General features: G+C 40.5%; 1 protein-coding gene across 7 annotated transcripts in view; it reads right to left on the minus strand.

Annotated features, from left to right (window-relative positions):
* grid1a (glutamate receptor, ionotropic, delta 1a) overlaps window positions 1–20,543 on the minus strand; it is a 342,967-nt gene that overhangs the window by 48,901 nt on the left and 273,523 nt on the right. For 5 of the 7 annotated variants that reach the window (XR_008573689.1, XR_008573690.1, XR_008573691.1 and 2 more), the window contains exons 13-17: window positions 17,901–18,096; window positions 12,913–13,079; window positions 9,289–9,529; window positions 3,261–4,548; window positions 2,897–2,996 (exon numbers count right to left, since the gene is read on the minus strand). Coding sequence is in view for 2 of the 7 variants with exons in the window: in XM_054799052.1 (XP_054655027.1) it covers window positions 4,111–4,548; window positions 9,289–9,529; window positions 12,913–13,079; window positions 17,901–18,096 (1,042 nt within the window). In the remaining 5 variants the exon portion in view is untranslated. Of the gene's footprint in view, window positions 1–2,896; window positions 2,997–3,098; window positions 4,549–9,057; window positions 9,530–12,912; window positions 13,080–17,900; window positions 18,097–20,543 lie in introns of those variants that run through there. The other 2 variants (XM_054799052.1, XM_054799053.1) reach the window with 2 other exon arrangements.

The raw sequence follows: 20,543 nt of genomic DNA on the forward strand, positions 1-20,543 counted from the left end.
GAAAAATGCATCACTTTTTCAAGTCGCAGTGCCGTTTCCCTCCCACTGAGTCTTTTAGTCCCAAAAGTGTGCACTTGCTTTTTGTTCCTAGTCTTCTTTTCTGCACTGTTAGCACTTTGGTGGGACATGGTGGACTAAATTATTCCCTTGTATGAAATCAATGATGTTTGGTGACTTAGCGGAGTTTACGAGTTTGTCAGGTTACAAAGGATTGTGAATTTGAAATAAAATTTTACAGACCTTGTAAACGTGTCTATTTTTAAGGATATAACAGGTAAAAAACACAACAAAAAACACCACAAACAATGACAACCTTTTAAGTTTAAGTAGAGCTTCAAAATACAAAAAGAAGAAATGGGAGTGAGACAAAAAAAATGAGTAAGCAATTTATTGGGAACAAGCATTAAAGTGAAATAGGCGGTTCATCACCTGATTGAAAGTTTAAGACCATAGCTCAAAAAAACCCTGAATCCGCCCTAAAATAGAAATAAAAAGGTTCAAAAAGGTCTGAGTAATGAGTAGCTTCACCATTCTTGTTAATCAGCTGAAAAAAGGGTTTGGGCGTGCTTGGTGCCAGTGTTTCCAGGAGGCTGGTGGGAATTTTGATCCAGGTGCTGAAGATGGCTTCAAGGAGAGCATCCACTGTCTGGAAATGATGTCCATTTTTGTAAAGTTCCCTTACCATCCATCCCCAAATGTTCTCAATTGGATTTAGATCAGGGGAACACCAGGATGGTCCAAAATAGTGAGCTTATTCCTCTGGAAGAAGTCCTTTGTCAGGCGGGCATCGTGAAGTGCAGCGTTGTCCTGCTGAAAAAGCCAGACATTACCACACAGACGAGGGCCTTCAGTCATGAGGGGTGCCCCCTGCAACATCTCCACATGGCCATCTGCTGTTTGACGCCCCTGCACAACCTGAAGCTCCATTGTTCTACCAAAGGAAAAAGCAGCCTGGATCATGACGGCGCCCTCCACTGTGCTGTGTGGAAAACATCTCAGGTGGGATCTCCTTGTCATGCCAGTAACGTTGGAAGCCATCAAGACCGTCAAGGTTACATTTTTTGTCATCAGAGAATAAAACTTTCTTCCACCTTTCATTGTCCTGTGTTTGGTGCTCATGCTAATTCCAAACGGGCAATTTTGTGGTGTTGCAGAAGACGAGGCTTTTGAAGAGTTTTTTTTTTTTCTTGAAAGCCTTCTCTTGCAGATGCCGTCTGATGGTTACTGGACTGCACTCGACACCAGTAACAACCTTCATTTGGGCCGAGGATAGTCCCGGGTCTGGACGGACAACCAATCGGATTGGTTGTCATTTTTTTGGGTGACATTTTTTTGGGTCTGCCACTTGACTTTTCTTGTTCCATAAACCTCAAAATCGCGCTACGAGAGGCTTTGCTTATGCAGCTCAACAATGTGACCGCATTCAAAGAGAGAAAGCTTTTCTGCCTTTGCCATCAAGAGATCATGACAGTGTGAATACCTGGTCTTGAAATTTTGATCAGGAGTGTATTGGCTATTTTGTTGTCATTGTATATGGATGTTTATTTTGTGCCAAAATAAATATATTCCAAAACCAAGGATAGTTATTCAACATTTTACATACTAAACCAAGGCTATCCAACTAAATTGTTTTGGGGGCCGTATTTTCAAAATGGTGAGGAGTCTGAAGTAATTCGTGGGCCAACCCCGCCAGCTGAATTGCTCTGTGCTAGCATGTCCACATTTGAAACTGTGTCACCTTGGGTTGAAAGTGTATTGCTTATCAATGCTAAATTTTATAGAGGAACAAGAACAGGAACACAAGTCACGAGCTTGTAAAAAACCTTTCAGTAGTTTTACTGCGCTAAATAAATTAAAGTGCAACAATGACAGTTAGCTAAACCTGACACAGCATCAAAGCATTTATAGGATGGAAGGTGAAAACGTGCGAGTGTGTTTGTATGACAGCATCGTGAGGAGTGTGTTGGGTACTGGTTTATCATGTTTATTCAACTTTCCACTTCAATTTGGTATTAAATTTATAAGTACACTTAAACCATAGCGATGGCCAGTGGCCAAAAGAAGTGAAGCTTAAATTCAATCCGTTGAAACGGGAAGATCAGACTGGGATCAAATGTATGTGGGATTATTACTTTTCTATTTATCAGTGCTCATGTGAAATTTGATCAAAAATTTATTATTAATAATCCCTTGTTTATCGTGGTTAATTTGTTCCAGACCCATACAGTAATAAGCGAATTCCTGCGAGGTAGGATTCCTTCTTCATAAATGCAATATTTTCATAGTTATGGCTTAGAAAACCTGTTTACAGTCTTCTAAATACGGTTTTAAACATTATTAAAGCCTCTAGACATGAAATAACACCTCTATAGTCAACTTGACACTCATAGTAGACATAATAACAGACATATTCAACATCAATAAGACAATAGTATAGACTCACATGTTAGCTTAGGGAGAGTTACCTAGTGACCAGTGTGGCGTACTCCACATCACGTCTTTGAATGTGTCTTCTGAATGCCTTATATTGGAATTTTTCTTCATTTTGCCATTTTCATGCTCGAAAATGCCTATTTTAGGCCAAGAATACTTAAAACTTGATTAAATATGCATTTGTTTTAGGAATAATAGGCCGTAGTCAACCATGGAATCACCTAGAATTATTGGGGTCGCGTCCTGTCATGTTCAGCCATTTGTGTGCTATAACTCATGATGCACGAGTGTCCTTCCAGTGTTGTTGGTAAAGATGACGGTTAACAATGTCAAAATTATGATCTTTCATCAAATTTTAATCAAAATATATATTTTAGGGCACCCCTGTTTTATCTGATATATTATAGATATATTAGCTATATTACAAGCATGATATCAGACATCTTACCATTTTGTAACATACCTAGATAATGACGTATGCTAGCAGCTAGCTAGTTCTAGCTGTGATGACACAGCGAGTGGATGATGACAATAATGGTGCGTCAGCCGACCAGCCATGTTCCCTGCAGAGGAAAAGAGAAGTTATTTAACAGCAGATTGCCCCATAGTGTCCACACAAGTCAATTACATGCACTATTCAAGTCATGTACGGCTAGATTACATCATGACGGCGGCCATTTTCCTAGTGGTGTTAACGTGTGCTATGCTTGTACAAGTGATTTATCTTCTATTACTTATTATTGAAATAAATTATTAGAATATATTTGCGCGTACATGTGTTCATTACAAAGTACAGTTATGTGAGGCCAAATAGAGGAAGTATATACCTGACAGGTTTCACAAAGTTGTTGATCACATCCAAGATGGCTGCCATTCATCCACTTGCTGCTAGCTGCAATGTAGACTAGACTGTACCATCTTTAATCTGGTTAGGCGGGAATGGTTGCATTATGGCTCAAATAATAACAGCATTTAAAACAAAAACCATAGCAGGACATATTTTTACTCACTCTCACTAGCAAACATATAAACATATACACCTAAATAATAGATAAATAATAGCAACCACAAACTACTTTAGTAATAATAAACATATGGTTAAATTACCCCACAATGAGTGTATCACATAGAATCATCAAAGGCAACCCGGTAGTTGTGGTAGTCGTAGCCGTAGTAATCGTAATCCTCTTCATAGCTCACACAAGCAGCAGAACAGCTCACATTTTTGTAATATACTTTTTTATTCTTTTCATAGGAAACAAATCATCATTGTTGAAATGTCTTTTCCTGTCAAATGTCTTTTAGTTGTCGTTGTTGTTCATGAGTTCTTCTCACAGTACATTCAGTTATCTGAAAGAAAACATCTTGGCACTTTGAAAACAACCAACACAAAAAAAAAATTGTCACCTTTATTTTGTAGAGAACAAAAAAAAAATACAAAGCCATTCAAACAGTATTTTTTTTTTTAAATACTTTTCTTTTTTTTTTTATACTCAACTCTGGAGAATATTCAAAATACACTTTGTAATGTGGCTTGTTCTCTCTTTATAGTTACAAATATGTACATGAAGAGTCTCTTCTGTCTTGTCTGGTGTCTCCACTGGTAATAAAAAGATGTTTTCTTATTTTCTATTTATATCTCTCCTCCACGCTGGTCAAGTGAGTCACCTCAGATGCTCAGATGGAGGTCCCGTGGCTGGCCTCCCCCTCCGAGATGGGCCCCCCCGGCACCGGCTGGTAGGACATGGGCATTGGCGTCTTGACCGGGCTCTGGAGGAAGAGCCCCCCGTTGGGTGCCCTGTGTTTGCATCGGATGGAGGGCATGGTGGCGCTGCTGAGAGGCAGGGGCAAGGTCCGGCCGCCCACCGCGCCTAGTGTCCTCCCGGCCCCGTGGCCCTCCCGCAGGAAGGTGCTCACCGAGAGGGGTGGCGGTGGCCCCCGGTGGGTGGGGTACTCCCGAGCAGACAAGACCTCCAGAGACTGGCTGGGCTGCATGCTGCTAATGTCCAGAGCGGAGATCTCGATAGACTGGCCCGGCAGCTGCTTGTGGGCCAGGTCTTTATCCAGGAGGCTGTTTAAACGCTGGTGGACCTGCTCCAGGTTCACTTCTTTGTCCTGCAACCACAATGGACGATGCACCAATGGAGGGTAAGACAAGAGGGGATGCAATTAAATTGGTGAGATAAAGGATAGAAAATATGTAAAAAAAGAATGGAAAGAGAGAAAGAAGACAGGTTACACTTTTGTTTTGTTCGTGGTAGTTTCATTGTAGTCCATGCGATCTAGTCTACGTACTTCGGCTGGATTTACACTACTTTGTCTTGCGTTTTCGCAAAAGATCCCCTGCTATATAGAGGATCTTTAACTAGCATTTTTACAGTAGATTCGATTTTTCTGTAACCCGTCCTGTTCAGCAGCTTAATTACAGGAGATTCTTAAAAACAGCAGAGTGCTTCCCATCAAAGACAGGATCTGCATTTTGGCAGCAGGTGCTTAAAAACACCAGTACACTCCCGTCACATCGTTTTTGCATGAGGTCAGGGGTCGGCAACCTTGACTGTCAAAAGAGCCATTTTGCTGCCTCGCCCACTAAAGAAAGACAATCTGAAGCCGCAAAACATCGGTTTAAAACATCTTAAAAATATATCAAACTTTCTTAATTTGACCAGTTCTAACAACGGAACACAAGAAACGGAAGTGCAGTGTGCATGCGTAACGGGTGCCAACTAGTAGGGTTATGACAGTATCATCTTGGTTAACCCCACACCTGACACCTGACGAAATGTGCAGCACAGTGACTTGATAGCCTGTGTCTATTACCTCGCTGGCTAGGGCGACAAACGGTGAGCGGCGCGCGCTCGCATCCGGGGCGAGTTACGAGTCTCCCACGGTTTTGATTGGCTGTCAGATTTGGAGGGAATTTTGGGGTATCAAAGTAGTTCAGAAGAGATGGTGATCGATGACTCTTGCTAGTATCAGATCGGAGATAAACTTAGGTCCTTAAGAACAGCAGTGCTTCTCTCATACACATGTATATAGAGAGGATCTTTGACTTGCATTTTTACAGCCGATCCTTAAAAACAGCAGAGCGCTCCCCATCAAAAAGAGGATTTTTGAGCAGAGTTTTGCAGCAAATTCCTAAAAATAGCAGAGTGCTCCTGTAAGATAGAGGATCTTTGACATGTGTTTTTGCATTACAGCAGAGCCCGATGCTATATAGAGGATCTCTCACTAGCATTTATTTTCAGCAGGTTCATAAATACACCAGAGCACTCCCCATCAAGAAGAGGAACTTTGACTAGCATATTTTAGTTGATCCTTAAAAACAACAGAGCGCTCAAGTCACATTGAGAATCTTTGATGAGCATTTTTGCAATAGGTTCTAAAAAACAGAATAGCACTCCTGCCATATTCACAGGTTTTTCAGTACAAGCTTAAAAATAGCAGAATGTGCCTGTCACATATAGGATCTTTGACCAGCGTTTTTGCAGTAGATCCTTAAAAACAACAATGTTTGTGTCACATAGAGGATCTTTGACAAGTGTTTTTTCAGTAGGTCCTTAAAAACAACAGTGTTTATGTCACATAGAGGATCTTTGACAAGTGTTTTTGCAACAGCAGACTGTTCCTGTCATTTAGAGGATCTTTAGCGTTTTTGCAGTAGATGCTTAAAAACAGCAGAGCGCTCCTGTTATTTAGAGGGTCTTTGATGAGTGTTTTTGCAGTACGTTCTCAAAAACAGCATAGAGCTCCTGTCAAATTGAAAATCTTTGACTAGTGTTTTTGCAGTACATCCTTAAAAACTGTGCTTACAGTATATCACATTGAGGATCTTTGACGAGTGTTTTTGTAGTAGGTGTTTAAAAACAGCATATGCTCCTATCATATAGCAAATCTTTGACTAGCGTTTTTTGCAGTAGATGCTTAAAAACAACAGAATGCTCCTGTCACATACAGGATCTTTGATTAGTGTAAACATATTGCTTTTAATTTGACTTGATGACTTTGCACAATAGTGTAAATCCAGCCTGAGAGAGAGCCTGGCACACGCCAACCTATGACGTGTACTGGAGGCTTGCTGTTGTAGCAAACCTGATGTTATTTTCTTTTAAAGAAAATGACGTAAATCTGTAAAAGTTCAAGTTAATACACATAGAGCCTCAAAAGCAAACACGTCGGCTGACAAGACGCATGCAGTGACACTCAAATGAAGACGGAAATGGTTGAAAAGGTACGTTTAAAACACACACGGCAACAATGACAACACAAATGACAGCAAAGGAAAGCGAGGGACGCAGTCAGGACATAACTGAGCGACTTGTTATCGTGAGAATTTACTCGAAAATTGTACAAAAAGTGCAGTGTGTTTTCCGGTGAAATAAGCGCTGAGGATGTGTGCGACTTTTTGTACCAAATCCTGTGAAATTCTCACGCCACCAGCATGCCGCCGCCTTCCCACGGCCTGCACCCTTTTGGGTCGATACACAGCAGAAGACACCACCAACGACGAGGTGAGATGACGGATGAAGCGACTAGAATCGACCCCTGCCCCGGCCCTCTGTGCCCTGCCCCCTTTGGTTCCCACACAGCCAATCAGGACTCAGAATTTGGAGTCAAGAGCCTCGGGTCTGTTTGACTGTCCACATGTCCCGCTATGTCCTTATACAGTCACATACTGTCACATGACATGTGTGACACATGTCATTATTGTTGTTAATAATCTTTTTTTTTTTTTTTCAAATGTGTATTTTCAATAACAACACGTTTCTACGCAATTAAAAAATAAATTGCATATAATATAAACAAATAAGCGTTACATGCAGGCTGTTGAATAAATAAAATAATACTGTGAATACAAATAAAAGCGTGTTTGAGTTTAAGACGAAATAATAACTGTATGATTATTATTATTGTTGTTGTATTCATTAATTACAATTTATTTTTTAAGTTTTTTCGCAAGAAGACAGAAGAATCTGCAAAGAATATATTATTAGAATATTAATATTCTATAATTTATACATACAAAAATATATATTTTCCAGTTTTCAAGTGTCAATATCTACATTGTTATTATTGTTGTATGACCTTATTAATTGCATGTAAAAAATAAAACATTTGTAAAAAATGTTCTACACTTTTTTGGATGGGATTTTAGATTTCTAAAAATGTTAAATTATATCCATCCGTTCTTCTTCTATGCCACTTATCCTCATTAGGGTTGCAGAGGTATGCTGGAGCCTATCCCAGCTGACTTTGGGCGAGAGGCAGGGTACACCCTGGACGAATCGCCAGCCAATAGCAGGACACATATAGACATACAACCATTCACACTCACATTCATACCTATGGACAATTTAGAGGAGCCAACATTATATATATATATATATACGAGAATAGAAAAACATTTTCAATTGACTGTCCTCTATATTTGTATTAATTTGTATTAATTCATGAATTTCTATTATTTTATATTGTGCATTTTATTTTATTTTTTTAAGAATATAGAAATATACTCTATATACAATGTAGAATATATACACATACCTGTATTTGTAAATTGCAAAAGTGTTGGCTTTAGATCATAAAACTACACAATTTTACATATTTTCAAAAAGTAGACTCCCCCAGTTCCGTCCCCACAGTGAACGCTACAGGACTTCATTCATTCCACACGCCATCCAGCTAATTCACAGCATTATTGCGCTGTACTGTCTGCCTTCCCTTGTATAAAGTCTAAATTTTTCTTGTATTTACCATATTTTACACACTATGTGTAACTATGCAAATCGTGTTTGTTTTATATTCTTTTTGTTCATCTTATATTCTTTCTAATTTATTATACTTTATTCATATTGCATCGCATTTTATTTAAGAGTGTTTGTCTTTTTGTTCTGCAACTGAGCTACCGTAACCAAGCAATTTCCCTTGTGGATCAATAAAGTCTAAGTCTAAGTCTAAAGACATTTTCAAGTCATTAACCCCTGCAGTGACCCTTGAGCTTGATGTAATTACTGTACAGCGGCAGGCCGCTGCATTCAAGTATTTTATTCAAGTTTTGCCTGTGATGAAAACCTGCTATCATTGCATCCGTCGTTACTACAGCAACTACAAGGGTAATTAGTGGAATGCGTGACTATAAATGAAGCCAAACCACTTTGTGGTTATTTTGAAAGCGGATTCAAACACCAGCAGTGGCTCTGGTTTGACTGACAGGTACGGAGTGGAATACGTTGGATGTCAAGTCAAACAGTCGGGTGGGTGGCGGGTGTGGGTTTGGGGGGGTCAAGGCTCAGATTCTACGTCATCTGCTCGTGCTCACACTTTAGTTTAGGGATCCATGTCAAGCCTTAGTCGTGTGGGTGCAGAGGGGCTGCCGAGTCGGAGCTCTACGGCGTTAAGACTTGAATGGATTGGCTAAAGAGAGCTATTGTACCACTGAAGCGCGCATCGACCCAGAAGTACAATGGTGAGTTTGTCAAATTAACACTGTGAACTGCTTGCTCGTAAGCTGCCGTAAGATTCTCTCTCACGTGAGCGCCAGTCGTACATGAGAGAGAACCACAACCATGAGAAGGAATGATCACAGACTGATCACATGACTTCTGGACTATCATCGGGGCACACCTATTATAGCTGCGTGTACTGCAGCTCTACTAAATCGGGGCTGGCGTCTGTGCTTGCTGGATCCATAAAGTAGAGTGTGGCAGTGGCGTCTCTGGGCAGCACCGGGGGGCCCGGGGGTCTGGGTCTCGACCGGGGCCTCGGCGGGGCGGGGGGGCCCGCGGCGGTGACCATCACGGCCCGGTTCTGGGTAAGCAGGTTTGGGCCCGGGCTGGACGAGTTGTCATTGGTCACCTCTTTGGGCTCCTTTCTTCGGCAGTGGTTGCTGTTCCACCAGGTCTCCAGCGCCGCCACCAGCAGGGCCAGCAGCAGTCCAGCCGCCAGGATGCAGAAGACCCCGGCAAAGCTGTGGAGGTGCAGCGCCCTGCCCTCCGTCTGGGCGTCGGCGTGGCTCTGCAGGTCGCAGCGGCCCTTCTTTGGCCACCACTTCTGCTTCAAGATGTCCAGGTCGCCTTTCTCCTGAAGCTCTAATATCCTGAGGAGGACAAACGATATGGTTTTTACACGATATATGTTTTTTATATTGTATATGCTTTTTACATGGTAGGCCAGGGGCATCTCAACTTTGTGATACTGTATATTGGTGAAAAAGCCTATTATTACAATCAACTTTGCTCTTTTTTTTATAGCGTTTTTGCCATTTTTTTTTTTTTTAATTCCAAATCTTTCAACTTTGTTCATAATAATCTTGGTACATTTTGTTTTCGTAAGAGTATGACTTTATTACCATCATGTTTTGAGTTCATTCCTGTAAAAATATAACCTTTTCTCCAATCTAATAAAAAAAAAAATACAACTTTATTTTGTTTGTTTGTTTCTCATAATGTTACGGCATTTAAAAAAATAACACATTTTTGTTTTTAATATTTTCTACTCTATGCTATGACATTTTTCCTCATCTTACAATTTTATTCTCGTAAAATTTCAACTTTTTTTTCTCGTTAGACCATGACTTGTCTCTGTTAATAATTTGACTTTTCTTGTAAAATTGCAGCAGTTTTTTTCTATTTTTGCTACTGTTATTTTTTAAATTTTACAATTTCTATTTGTTTTATTATTTCAACTTTCTTCTTGTAAATTGTCCTCTAGTAATTTAAAAAAATACAATTTTTTCTTTAATATTTCAACTTTATGCTTCGAAATTACCTTATTTTTTCTCATAATATTACAACTTTATTCTTGTAAATATACAACTTTTTCTCCTTAGATTACAACTTTTCCTCTTCATAATTTGACTTTATTCTTGTAAAATTAGTGCACATTTTTCCATTTTTGCTGTTGTTTTTTTTGTATTTTTCTTGTTGAATGATACTTTTAGCATTAACTTTTAGCATGATTGCAAAAGAACAGAAATAGGGAGAAACAAACTTCTAATCTTTCTTATGGTAGGTTCCGTGTTTATATAGCCGTAGAACACAATGTTCTGTGTGCCTTGAAAGATCAGTCAAAATGGTCTAAAATGGTCGCTACTGGAAGGGATGTCTTGAAAAATTGAATGAGTTAATGTACTTAAGTTTTACTACTTACAAAAATAGGCTGTTTTTTTCCACAGAAAACACCCTAAGTTGATTCTAATTTATAAATAGGTGATAGCAAAGCACAAAATGGACGTGATATAAAGAAGTGTTGATCCTGTATAGAGCCTACCTAGAGCACATACATACAGTAGGTGTGCCGAGTGTCATGATGTGACCTGTGCTGTGTGTGTGTTGCTTCAGGAGCATTAGCGACGAGTAAACAGTCCACTTCCTGCACACCGCCAAGAAAGTGGAAGAAGAGATGGACATTGAGGTGTGGTGGAAGAAGAAGAACGACAACGAAGGCTTGGCCTTGAGTCTAACGTTATGCACAGTGATTTTTCAACGCCATCAACAAGGCCTGCCACATAAATATTTGAACATAATCCTGCACATTTATTACCAGCAAAAAAGAAAAAAAAGAAACGCATTCAGATCACAGATGTTGAAGTGTTGGACATTGAGTAATTTATACACATTAGTACACGAATAACACCATTCCAGACGCGCCACTCATTCTCCTACAAATGATGCATTCAAGATATTTCGCCAAGAGGCCGTTTGTGGTTTGAGGGGCGATCAATCCTCTTATAGTTGGATGATACCCGCATCGTGTTTTCACAGACTGGATTTGAAATTCATACCCATCCATCATCGGCGTGTTTTTCTGCTTTGTGTGCGTCGTTGCAGAAGCAACAGGTAAACCAGAAAAAAAACAGCAAATAGTAAGGCCGTTGATATCTTTTCAACTTTGGAGCCTATCCTCAATGTTTCCAAGAACGCATAAATGATGTTCATTAAGGACTAAATTGTCTTAAGTGTTGACCAAAACATGCATGTTAAGTTAATTACCGACTCTAAATGGTCTTCAGTGTTTGCAAAAACAAAAACATTAGGTTCATTAAGGACATTAAGGACTAATAATTTCATGTGTATATTATTTACGACACAATTGTCTTCAATGTTTATAAAAACGTGGAGGGTCTTTAATGTTACAGAATGTATCAGGTTCACTGAAGACTTCACATGCCTTTAATGTTTACACAATTGAGTATAAAGTGGAACCTTGGTTAGCATCCGCCCCGCTTAGTGTGTTTTTGGGTTAAGGTCAAAACGTGTCGTGTTAATACACTGCGTGAGTCCAACTGTGTGGTTAATCACAAAACCTTTCCTTGTTAGCATCCTATTAGCTAGCTAAACAAAACGGCAACCAGAATCGGAAGTTACATCGCCTGTCTATGATGTGATCAGCGCTTGACTCTCAAAAATGTTAACACAAAACCCATTTTTATATCCATCCACCTTCTACTGCTTATCTGAGGTCGGCCAGACTTCCCTCTCCCCGGCTACTTCGTCCAGCGGATCCCGAGGCGTTCCCAGGCTAGTTGAATGACATAGTCTCTCCAACGTGTCTTGGGTCTTCCCCGAGGCCTCCTACGTGCCCTGAACACCTCCCTCTCATCTGGCTCCTCTCAGTGCGGAGGAGCAGCAGTTCTCCCAGATGACTGTGCTTCTCACCTTATCTCTAAGCGAGAGCCCAGCCACCCTTCGGAGAAAACTCATTTCGGCCGCTTGTAACCAGCCACTAAAGACTCCAAATTGTCTTCAACGTTTCCAAAAACACATTCCTTAAAGATTTCAGAGTCTTCAATGTTTACAAAAATGTGTACGTTAGGTCCATTGAGGACTCGAGCTAGTCCATAATGTTTAAAAAACAGTGTACATTACATTCCTTAGGGAATACAAACACAGGTACATTAGGCTGATTAAGGACGAAATTGTCTTCCATGTTTACAAAAATGTGCACTTTAGGTTTATTGAGGACTCTAGCTAGTCCTTATGTTAAAAAAAATGTGTGCATTACATTCATTAAGGTCTCGTTGGTCATTAGGTTGAGTAAGGACCACAAAAGCATGGACCTTAGGTTGATTAAGGACTAAATTGTCTTCATTGTATACAAACAACGTGTGTGTTAGGTTGATTGCAGACGGATAGATCTTCCCGTCACTGTGAGGTTGCCAGGCAACCAGTCCAGACTGCAGAAAGCAGTCTCTCGCCAAGTGAATATCACTCACTTTAAAAGAACTGCTTTTGGTTTAAACACTCTTCCTCTCTCTCTTTTCCAATATTGAAATCCATAAAGCACATTTATTAGTGAGCTTATGAGGTGCAGAGTCGGTCGTCGTTTCCTTTTTGTTCGCAGCCTTTCAGGGTGGCTCGCTCCTTGACTTAACCACGCGACCCGCCCGCAGCTTCATATTAAAGCGCGTACGTGAGACGCTGTGACAATGACTGTCTGGTCTCAGGACGGGGTGTGAATAATTAGGTGTGAAGTACGTACTTCTGAGAGAAGAGGTCCCTGTAAGGGCTGCCGTGCTGCAGGGCCACACCGTAGCCTCTGGTGCTGATGCTGTTGCCGGCCACCGTCAGCGTGCAGTCGTCGTCTGTCAGAGCGGCATATTCCACCACCGCCATGTCCCACAGAAAGGCGTACGACTCCCGCTTTGCCTGGATTGATCACACACACAAAGAATAATTACAGTACAGTACATGCAAAGCCGAGTGAAATCTCTCTAATATGTACGCCTTGCATAGATTTTTCACAGAGATCAATTCGGCATTGTTGGGTGGAGACGAGCAAAAATGACAAGTAGACAGCTTCACAAGACTGGAAGAAAGAATCGGAATGACTTTCATGCCGGCTGAAGTGCTGCATTAGTGTCACACAATCTATTCCTCTTTCTTTGCCTTACTTTTTTGTACTTTGGTGAACTTTCCCCCACTCATAGCCCCCACATTTTGTTCCCAATTACGTTCACTGTTAAAGCCAACTTAGTTGACTCAGTTGTCTTTTATTTTACAAAACATGTACTGTATGTTAGTTTCAATCAAGGATCTAGTCTAGCTGGTCCACAACGTTTACAAAAGTGTGCAAATTAGGTTCATTAAGGAATATATTGTCTTCAGTGTTTACAAAAACACCTATATTAGGTTCATTGAAGTCTCAACTACCTGCTATGTTTACAAAAACACACATGTTAAGGTCATTCAAGGCTCTAGCTAGTCCATAATGTTTACAAGAATGCACATATTAGTTCATAAGGACTAAATTGCCTTCAGTGTTTACAAAACATGTATATTAGTGTAATCAAAGCCTAAATTATCGTTAATGTTTACAGTAACACATACAGTATGTTAAGGTCACTGAAGACTTCATGTGGTCACTTACGTTTACAAAAATGCATATATTAGGCTCACTAAGGACAAAATTGTGTTGACAAAGACACGTACAGCATATTAGGTTAATTAAAGCCTAAATCATCTGCAGTGTTTACAAAACCATGTATTATGTCATTCAAGACTGGAGTGGCTACTTTCAGATCACACACGGATCCGCTAGCATTCCCTGATGAAATTCTCTATAAGACATACAGGTTTTCAGCTGAGGGAATACGCTACATTTGCCCACTTTTTGAGCCGAGCATCAGGAATAAAATGCAATATGAACTATCAATTCGGCCAATGTTGGCAGACGTAGATGTCACAGCCGTCCTTGCGTGAGTACTCAGCCCGTTTGTCTTCTTATATTACAATATTTGCCGGAGGAATAAGCACACAGGGGCAAGAAAACACAAAAAGTAAAACATTATCACATGGGATTTTATCCATACTGCCACCTAGTGGTCACCACCAGGTACTGCAGTCAATAATTCAGAGCAGTAAAATATAAAAACAGTACAGGATAGATAGAGTTTAAAGATGAAAAAAGACAGTTGTTGCTCCGATGTATTTATTTTTTTAAAAAGATAAGTGTTAATATGTCAAAGTTGTGCAGTGCTGTGTGTAGTTTGCATGTTTTTCCTGTGCGTGCGTGCGTTTTCTCCAGGTACTCTGGTTAACTCCAACATTCCAAAAAAAATAACCCCATGCATGTTACGTTAATCCGTGACTCTAAATTCTAAATTCTGGGACAGGCTACAGCATATCCCCGCGACTCCAGTGAAGATAAGCGCCATAGAAAAAGCATGGAAAAATGGACGCATGTTAAGACCAGCTGGTCCATACTGTTTCCAAAAATGTGTTTGTTCGGTTAATTAAGGACTAAATTGCTTTCTGTGAGCTCACAAAGGCAAATAAGTTTTGTTTACTCATATCACAGCATAATTCCCCGTATCTTTGCTTTACTTTTTGTACTTCCACTTGTGTTGCTATCCTTCACATCTTGTTCCCAATTACGTGTACCGTCAAAGCCAAACGTCCTTTTCCTGACAGCGGAACTCAACAGGTTGTCTCCAGCATCACTTCTTAATGTGTTAGGTGCAAGATGGAGGAGGGCAATTTGCATGGAATTACAACAAACGCACAGCGTGAACAAGGCTGCCTTTCCTGGAGAAGATGATGAAAACTGTTACATTGGGGACAACTATACACAACAGCCGCCAGCGCCCACTGCACACAAAGAAGATGAGAATGGGTCTGAAATCCTTTTGGATTTTTTTTGTTGTTGTTGTCGATGATGCTCTACGCTAGTGGTGTCCTCAACGTCCCGAGTACTCCCAGAGACGACAGACCAACCTTTTCACCTCACGTCTCATTAGCAAAAGTTGGAAAGTTTGCTCGGCGTGGTGAAAACGCACACACAGGAGGAGGAAACTCATTTCGTCGTGACTTCAAGTGAGGTACATGATGATGTCGTTTTTGTTGGGGAATAAAATGGCGCAGTGGCAAATAAAACAACAAAATAATTAAGGGTAAGTTATGTGACTCTCCGTCCCAATGCAATTAACTTCTAAGCACTTTACCCTGTTATGATGTTATTACATTCTTGCAACATTAGCCACACCTGCACACGCTAACGCTGCTTTCCCTAACTCAGATCTTGAGTTAGCGGATGAGCAGATGCGCTAAGATGCGCAGTTTCTACTAGTTTTCTGTCTAAAGAAGTGCAACACTGAAGCTGAGGTGTGACACGACTCCTCCAGGCAGCATTATTCTGCTCACTACGGCACTGATACACTGTAGAAACAGGAATTCAGAACATTCAAAGGGAGACGCAGTGGTGGAGATTGATTTGGCCACAGATGTGATTCCCTTGAACGAAACAGGGATATTAACATTTCGCATCAGCACAAAATCCGCCTACTGCACCAGTCAGGGCGCACTCATACTGTGCTGCACTCATGCACATCATGTCACGACAACTTCAACTTTCCCCACTTTGTGGCTTATTCGGAATCATTCCGGTTATTCCAACTCTACAAAGGAGTGTTCGGGTCACATTAAACAGAGTAAAAATACATTCACACGACTAAAGTTCTATTTAGGGCCCGAGTGATGCAAGGACCCCCTTGGAATTGCTTTGTTTCTTTTTATTATTACAGTGGAACCTCAGTTAGCGTGTGTTTTGGTTAGCGTCAAAAATTGTCGTGTTATTAAGACACTGGGTGACTCTAACTGTGTTCTTAATCTATTTTTATCATAAACTATCCTTGTTAGCATCCTACTAGCTTGTCTATGATGTGGCAGCGAGATCAATACGGGCGCCACCTTTGTGTTTTGCTCTGGTGTGCACGTTGATCTCGCTGCCGCATCTCGTCTTTGGCAACAATCAGGTCTTCAATGAAGGTAACCTTAAATGCTCATCTCTTTCATTCGTCATGTACGTGTATGCGTTTAGATTTTTTTCTGCGCGTACAACCATTATTGTAAACCTATAAAAATGGGTTTTGTGTTAACATTTTTGACTTTCTGGAACAGGTTAATTGGATGTACAAGATTTCTAATGGGAAAAATTGATTCGGTTAGAGTACGTTTTGGTTAGGGTCGGCCCTTGTGGAATGGATTCATGCCACTAACCAAGGTTCCACTCTAATTGTTATGGCAATTGAACCAGTTTGGGGCATAACAAACTCTAAAACTCTCCAGATTATGTGAGCGTGCGCATCCTGGGGAAAATGTACGTGTTTTAAGGGTCTCAAAACCCGCTGAGTAGCGCCACCCTGGAGGGTTTTAAACATTTGCACTAATTCGTGTGAAAGACTCATTCATCAAGGAGGAACTAGAATTATCACAAAACTGTAAAAATGCACACGTGGTCGCACATACGTCCTTGTTCGCATAACTTGCTAAGAAAATGGCAAACAGAACCGGAGGTAGCCCGTCTACGATATCATCAGCGGTTGGCTCTCAAACCTGTTAACACAAAACTCGTTTTTATAGTTTTACAAGGTTGAGGAGCACTACTGAAGTGAAGAAATAGTGCTCCCACACTGGTGTATGAATGTAAAGGAATGCTTGATGGTGGTCGGAGAGGCGTAGGAGCGTATTGGCAGCCACGTTTCCGTCAGACGACCCCAGGGCAGCTGCGGATACAGATGTAGATTACCACCACCAGTGTGTGGCTGAGGAGAATGAAGCGCTTTGGGTGACTTGAAAAACGCTTTAAAATCCAAACTATTATTATTATTATTAAGGAACTCATGATAAAACAGGAAGTGGTATCCGTGTGGTGTCTTTGGGAACAGTCACATCAAGAATCACGTCTTCGATGAAGGCAAAAGTAATCTAAAATGTTAATTTATCCCTTTCATTCATCATTTATATGTATTTAGAAGCATTTCAGGTGTTTTCTGCATGTAAAACTATAATAGGAAAACTATAAAAACGTGTTTTGTGTTAACATGTTTGGCTTTCTGTACGAATTAATTGCATTTCCATTATTTCTTATGGGAAAAAAATGATTCGGTTCGCATCCGTTTCGATTAGAGTCGGACCTTCTGGAACAAATGAATGACACTAACCAGTCCATTGGTTGTCCATTGCATATTAATTCATAAAAGATAATCTAATAAAAACTATTGTATGAGTTTACTTGTGTAGCGTGCTTGAGGCATGGCAGATGTAGAAGACTAAGCACAGAAAAATGTTCATAGAAAAAGGAAGTGTGTGTCCAAATTAGGATTTTCTGGGCCTGCTGGATGTCTGCCCTCTACGAGTTAGACATGCAAGCTTCATTGATATTTCTTAAATTATGGATTGCTCCTTCTGCAGCTTACATGCGCTTGTGGATAGCAGGTTTGACAGACAGGAAGGGAGTCGTCATGAAATATTACTTCAGTAGCCTTTGCCACATTTGCAAGAAGCGCTGAAATTCGAAAACAGCCAAAAAGGCATCATTATGTTTATCGGGAACATTTGGGACATGATTAACCACAAGATTTTATAAAACTTTCCTGCAAAGCTAACTTTTAACCAGTATGACTGAACATACTTCACAAAAAAGCCAATAACAGCCAACGTTGTTCACCAAAGACGGAAAGAACTTATTACCTTCTTGATGCCTTCATCAGGGCCCGAGACGGAGTTCTCAAATCCGTTGTTCTTGTTGATGGTCTTCCAGAGGTCAGCAAAGGTGCTGTCCTGCTCCAGAGGGTTGGTGCCTTTGGCTTGGAAATAGTCATACACGGCCGAGTCCCTCACCGTCCCGTAGGCCAGGTCCACCTGCTTGGACAGGTCCTGGAAAGACCTGGAGGACAGGCAGTGTTATAAGCAATGATGGAGGAACTGGAGGTCCTTCCTTATTAGGGTGCGTTCACAAGAGTCATTTTTGGTTTGTCGTGTTTGGCTAGTGCGGTTTGTTTGGTCATGTGTGGACCCTGGTGGTGTACCGGTCTGCTTGCAAGTGAACCACGAAACAAAGAACCACATTTACCAAGAACAAAAACCTGAGTACCAAACCACAAGTGTGACTGCAGCCTTTTTGACAGTTATTTTGGTAGCTGTGTTTGTGTTCTCTCAGCTTGGTTTGGCTCCAAGTCCAATCAGTATGCCTTAAACTACCACTCAGAATCCATGGGAGAGCATCACGGCAAATCAGCATGCCCTTTATCAAGCAAATGAGATGCACCTGTAGCTGATGCTTTCACCCCCAGCATCACTGCTGCAACTGTACGCTAATTTAAGCACCAGAATTTGAGGGTTGGGATGCTGATTGATTGGCCATTAACTGGCCGTAAGACAGTGTGCCAACGTCTAATGTACTTTTCATGAACAATAATTCATATGTGGAAATGAGTCTCGCCTGACACAAAGGCCATTATGCAGCTGCTGCGTAGGCGTGGAGAAAATGGGACTTTCTTTGTGGAGAGTCATCAGGCTAGAGGTTTTTTTAGGCATTATACACAGTTGTAGCCATGATGCACCATAGTTCATTATACCTGCCAACACTCCCGTTTTCCCCAGAAAACGACTGTATTTTGCTCTTCTCTCCTGGCGACCTCACGTTTGAATAGTTTTCCCGTACTTTAACTGTCACCGAAAAAAAAAAATGGAACGGTGCTGGTGGAAACTCTGCTAGAAATTCTGCTCATTTTCCAGAAAAAGTATTTGATTATTTTATTCTCCAGTGAAAATGTAGACGGGTGTTTGAGGCGTCTATCGCCAGGTTAAAGTACTTGTGATGGCTTACTTTTTTTAAAATCTAAGACCACATTGTGAACTGTAGCCCACACTGCACATTTACAATGAAACGAAGTCTGCAAGTAATTGGAGCCGCCAGCTGGGGTGAGGAGGGAAACCAAAAGAGGTGAAAGACGGTGCTGTGGAAGATAAATGCAACTTGGTAGTAAAACAACAGCAAGATAAACAACTTCTCAAAAGCACACACAATACAAACACACTCTAAGAAGGGCCTGAAGGTATAAAACATACGTAAAAAGATTTTAAAAAGTGGCAAGCAAGTGAGATTCTCTTGCATAATAAAGCGAATACAAACTCTCTCTATTTGATCAACTCAAGACAAGAGTATAACATTTGGTGTTGCTATGAATATCAAGTGCTACTATGTAGATCAGGCTAATACTGCACTTGAACTGCTACAAAAACACTTTTATTAGGACAGATGGTTATGAGTACTTTTCAGTATCTAAAAAAGTGCCATCAACGTTTTTTGTATTCTTATCAGGGCTGTCAAATGATTAAACATTTTAATCAAATTAATCACAGTTTTCCACTTCATTAAACATGGTTAACCACCATTTGCAACTACAGTATGTGTGAAATATGCCCATTTTTACTGTATTTTATGAACAAAAAGAGAAGTGATCAAAAAGATAAACAACAAGACACAATTTCATACACATTTGTATATATTAATATTAATTATATTTACCCAGGTTTTCACTGCCTACAGTGTAAAAAAGGCCCCTTTTCGTCCAGGTGCTGGATCCTCTACTTTATAGCAGCTTTCCCCCTAATTGGCTTATTGTTCTTCTTATGGACCTGGGATCATTTACTCATCTATTAGTAATCACAAGGACCTGTAATGCTTTATAATAACCGGAACAACCTACAAGGAACTATCTTAGACAAAAACGCTTACTCTTTTATCTCACTTACCACTCAATAAACACGCCTTCGCGTAGAACAAAAGGATTTTAATCTAGAAAAAGGCAAGGGCAACAAGCAGTAAAAAGGTAAAAACGTGCACAACTCCGTCTTAAAGTTGACACATGAGCTCCAGTTACATAAATATTGGGACAAAAGGTGTAATAATGTCTTATTATTGGCTGGAAGACCAGAATCACAATAAAATAGTAAAGGTAAGGAATTCATTTCATTATTGTATTTAATCTTCTCTGTGTTTTACATGACGTCCTTCATGTGTGAGAGTGAGTGACTTAGGTCCGACTGAAACCAAGACTCCACTTACCTCACAGTCTAGAAACGGAACTCGTTTGTAACCCAAGGACCGCCTGTACATTTTAATTCTGGTCCTTGCAGATAAGTGAAATGTCAAAAGATGGACATAAGTGAAGGATATTTTGGCCCATTTGTGCCACTTCTTCCCCTTACTTGTGCTCTTTGGCAGTATGACAGCCTCTTAAGGGAGATAAGAGATTGATTACCCGTATGGCTGTAAAAGAGCTTTATTGTTTTCCAATTGAACTATACGGGGGCACAAACTGCACCTTG

The sequence above is a fragment of the Dunckerocampus dactyliophorus genome, chromosome 14 (assembly GCF_027744805.1).
Source record: "Dunckerocampus dactyliophorus isolate RoL2022-P2 chromosome 14, RoL_Ddac_1.1, whole genome shotgun sequence".
Classification (NCBI taxonomy): domain Eukaryota; kingdom Metazoa; phylum Chordata; class Actinopteri; order Syngnathiformes; family Syngnathidae; genus Dunckerocampus; species Dunckerocampus dactyliophorus.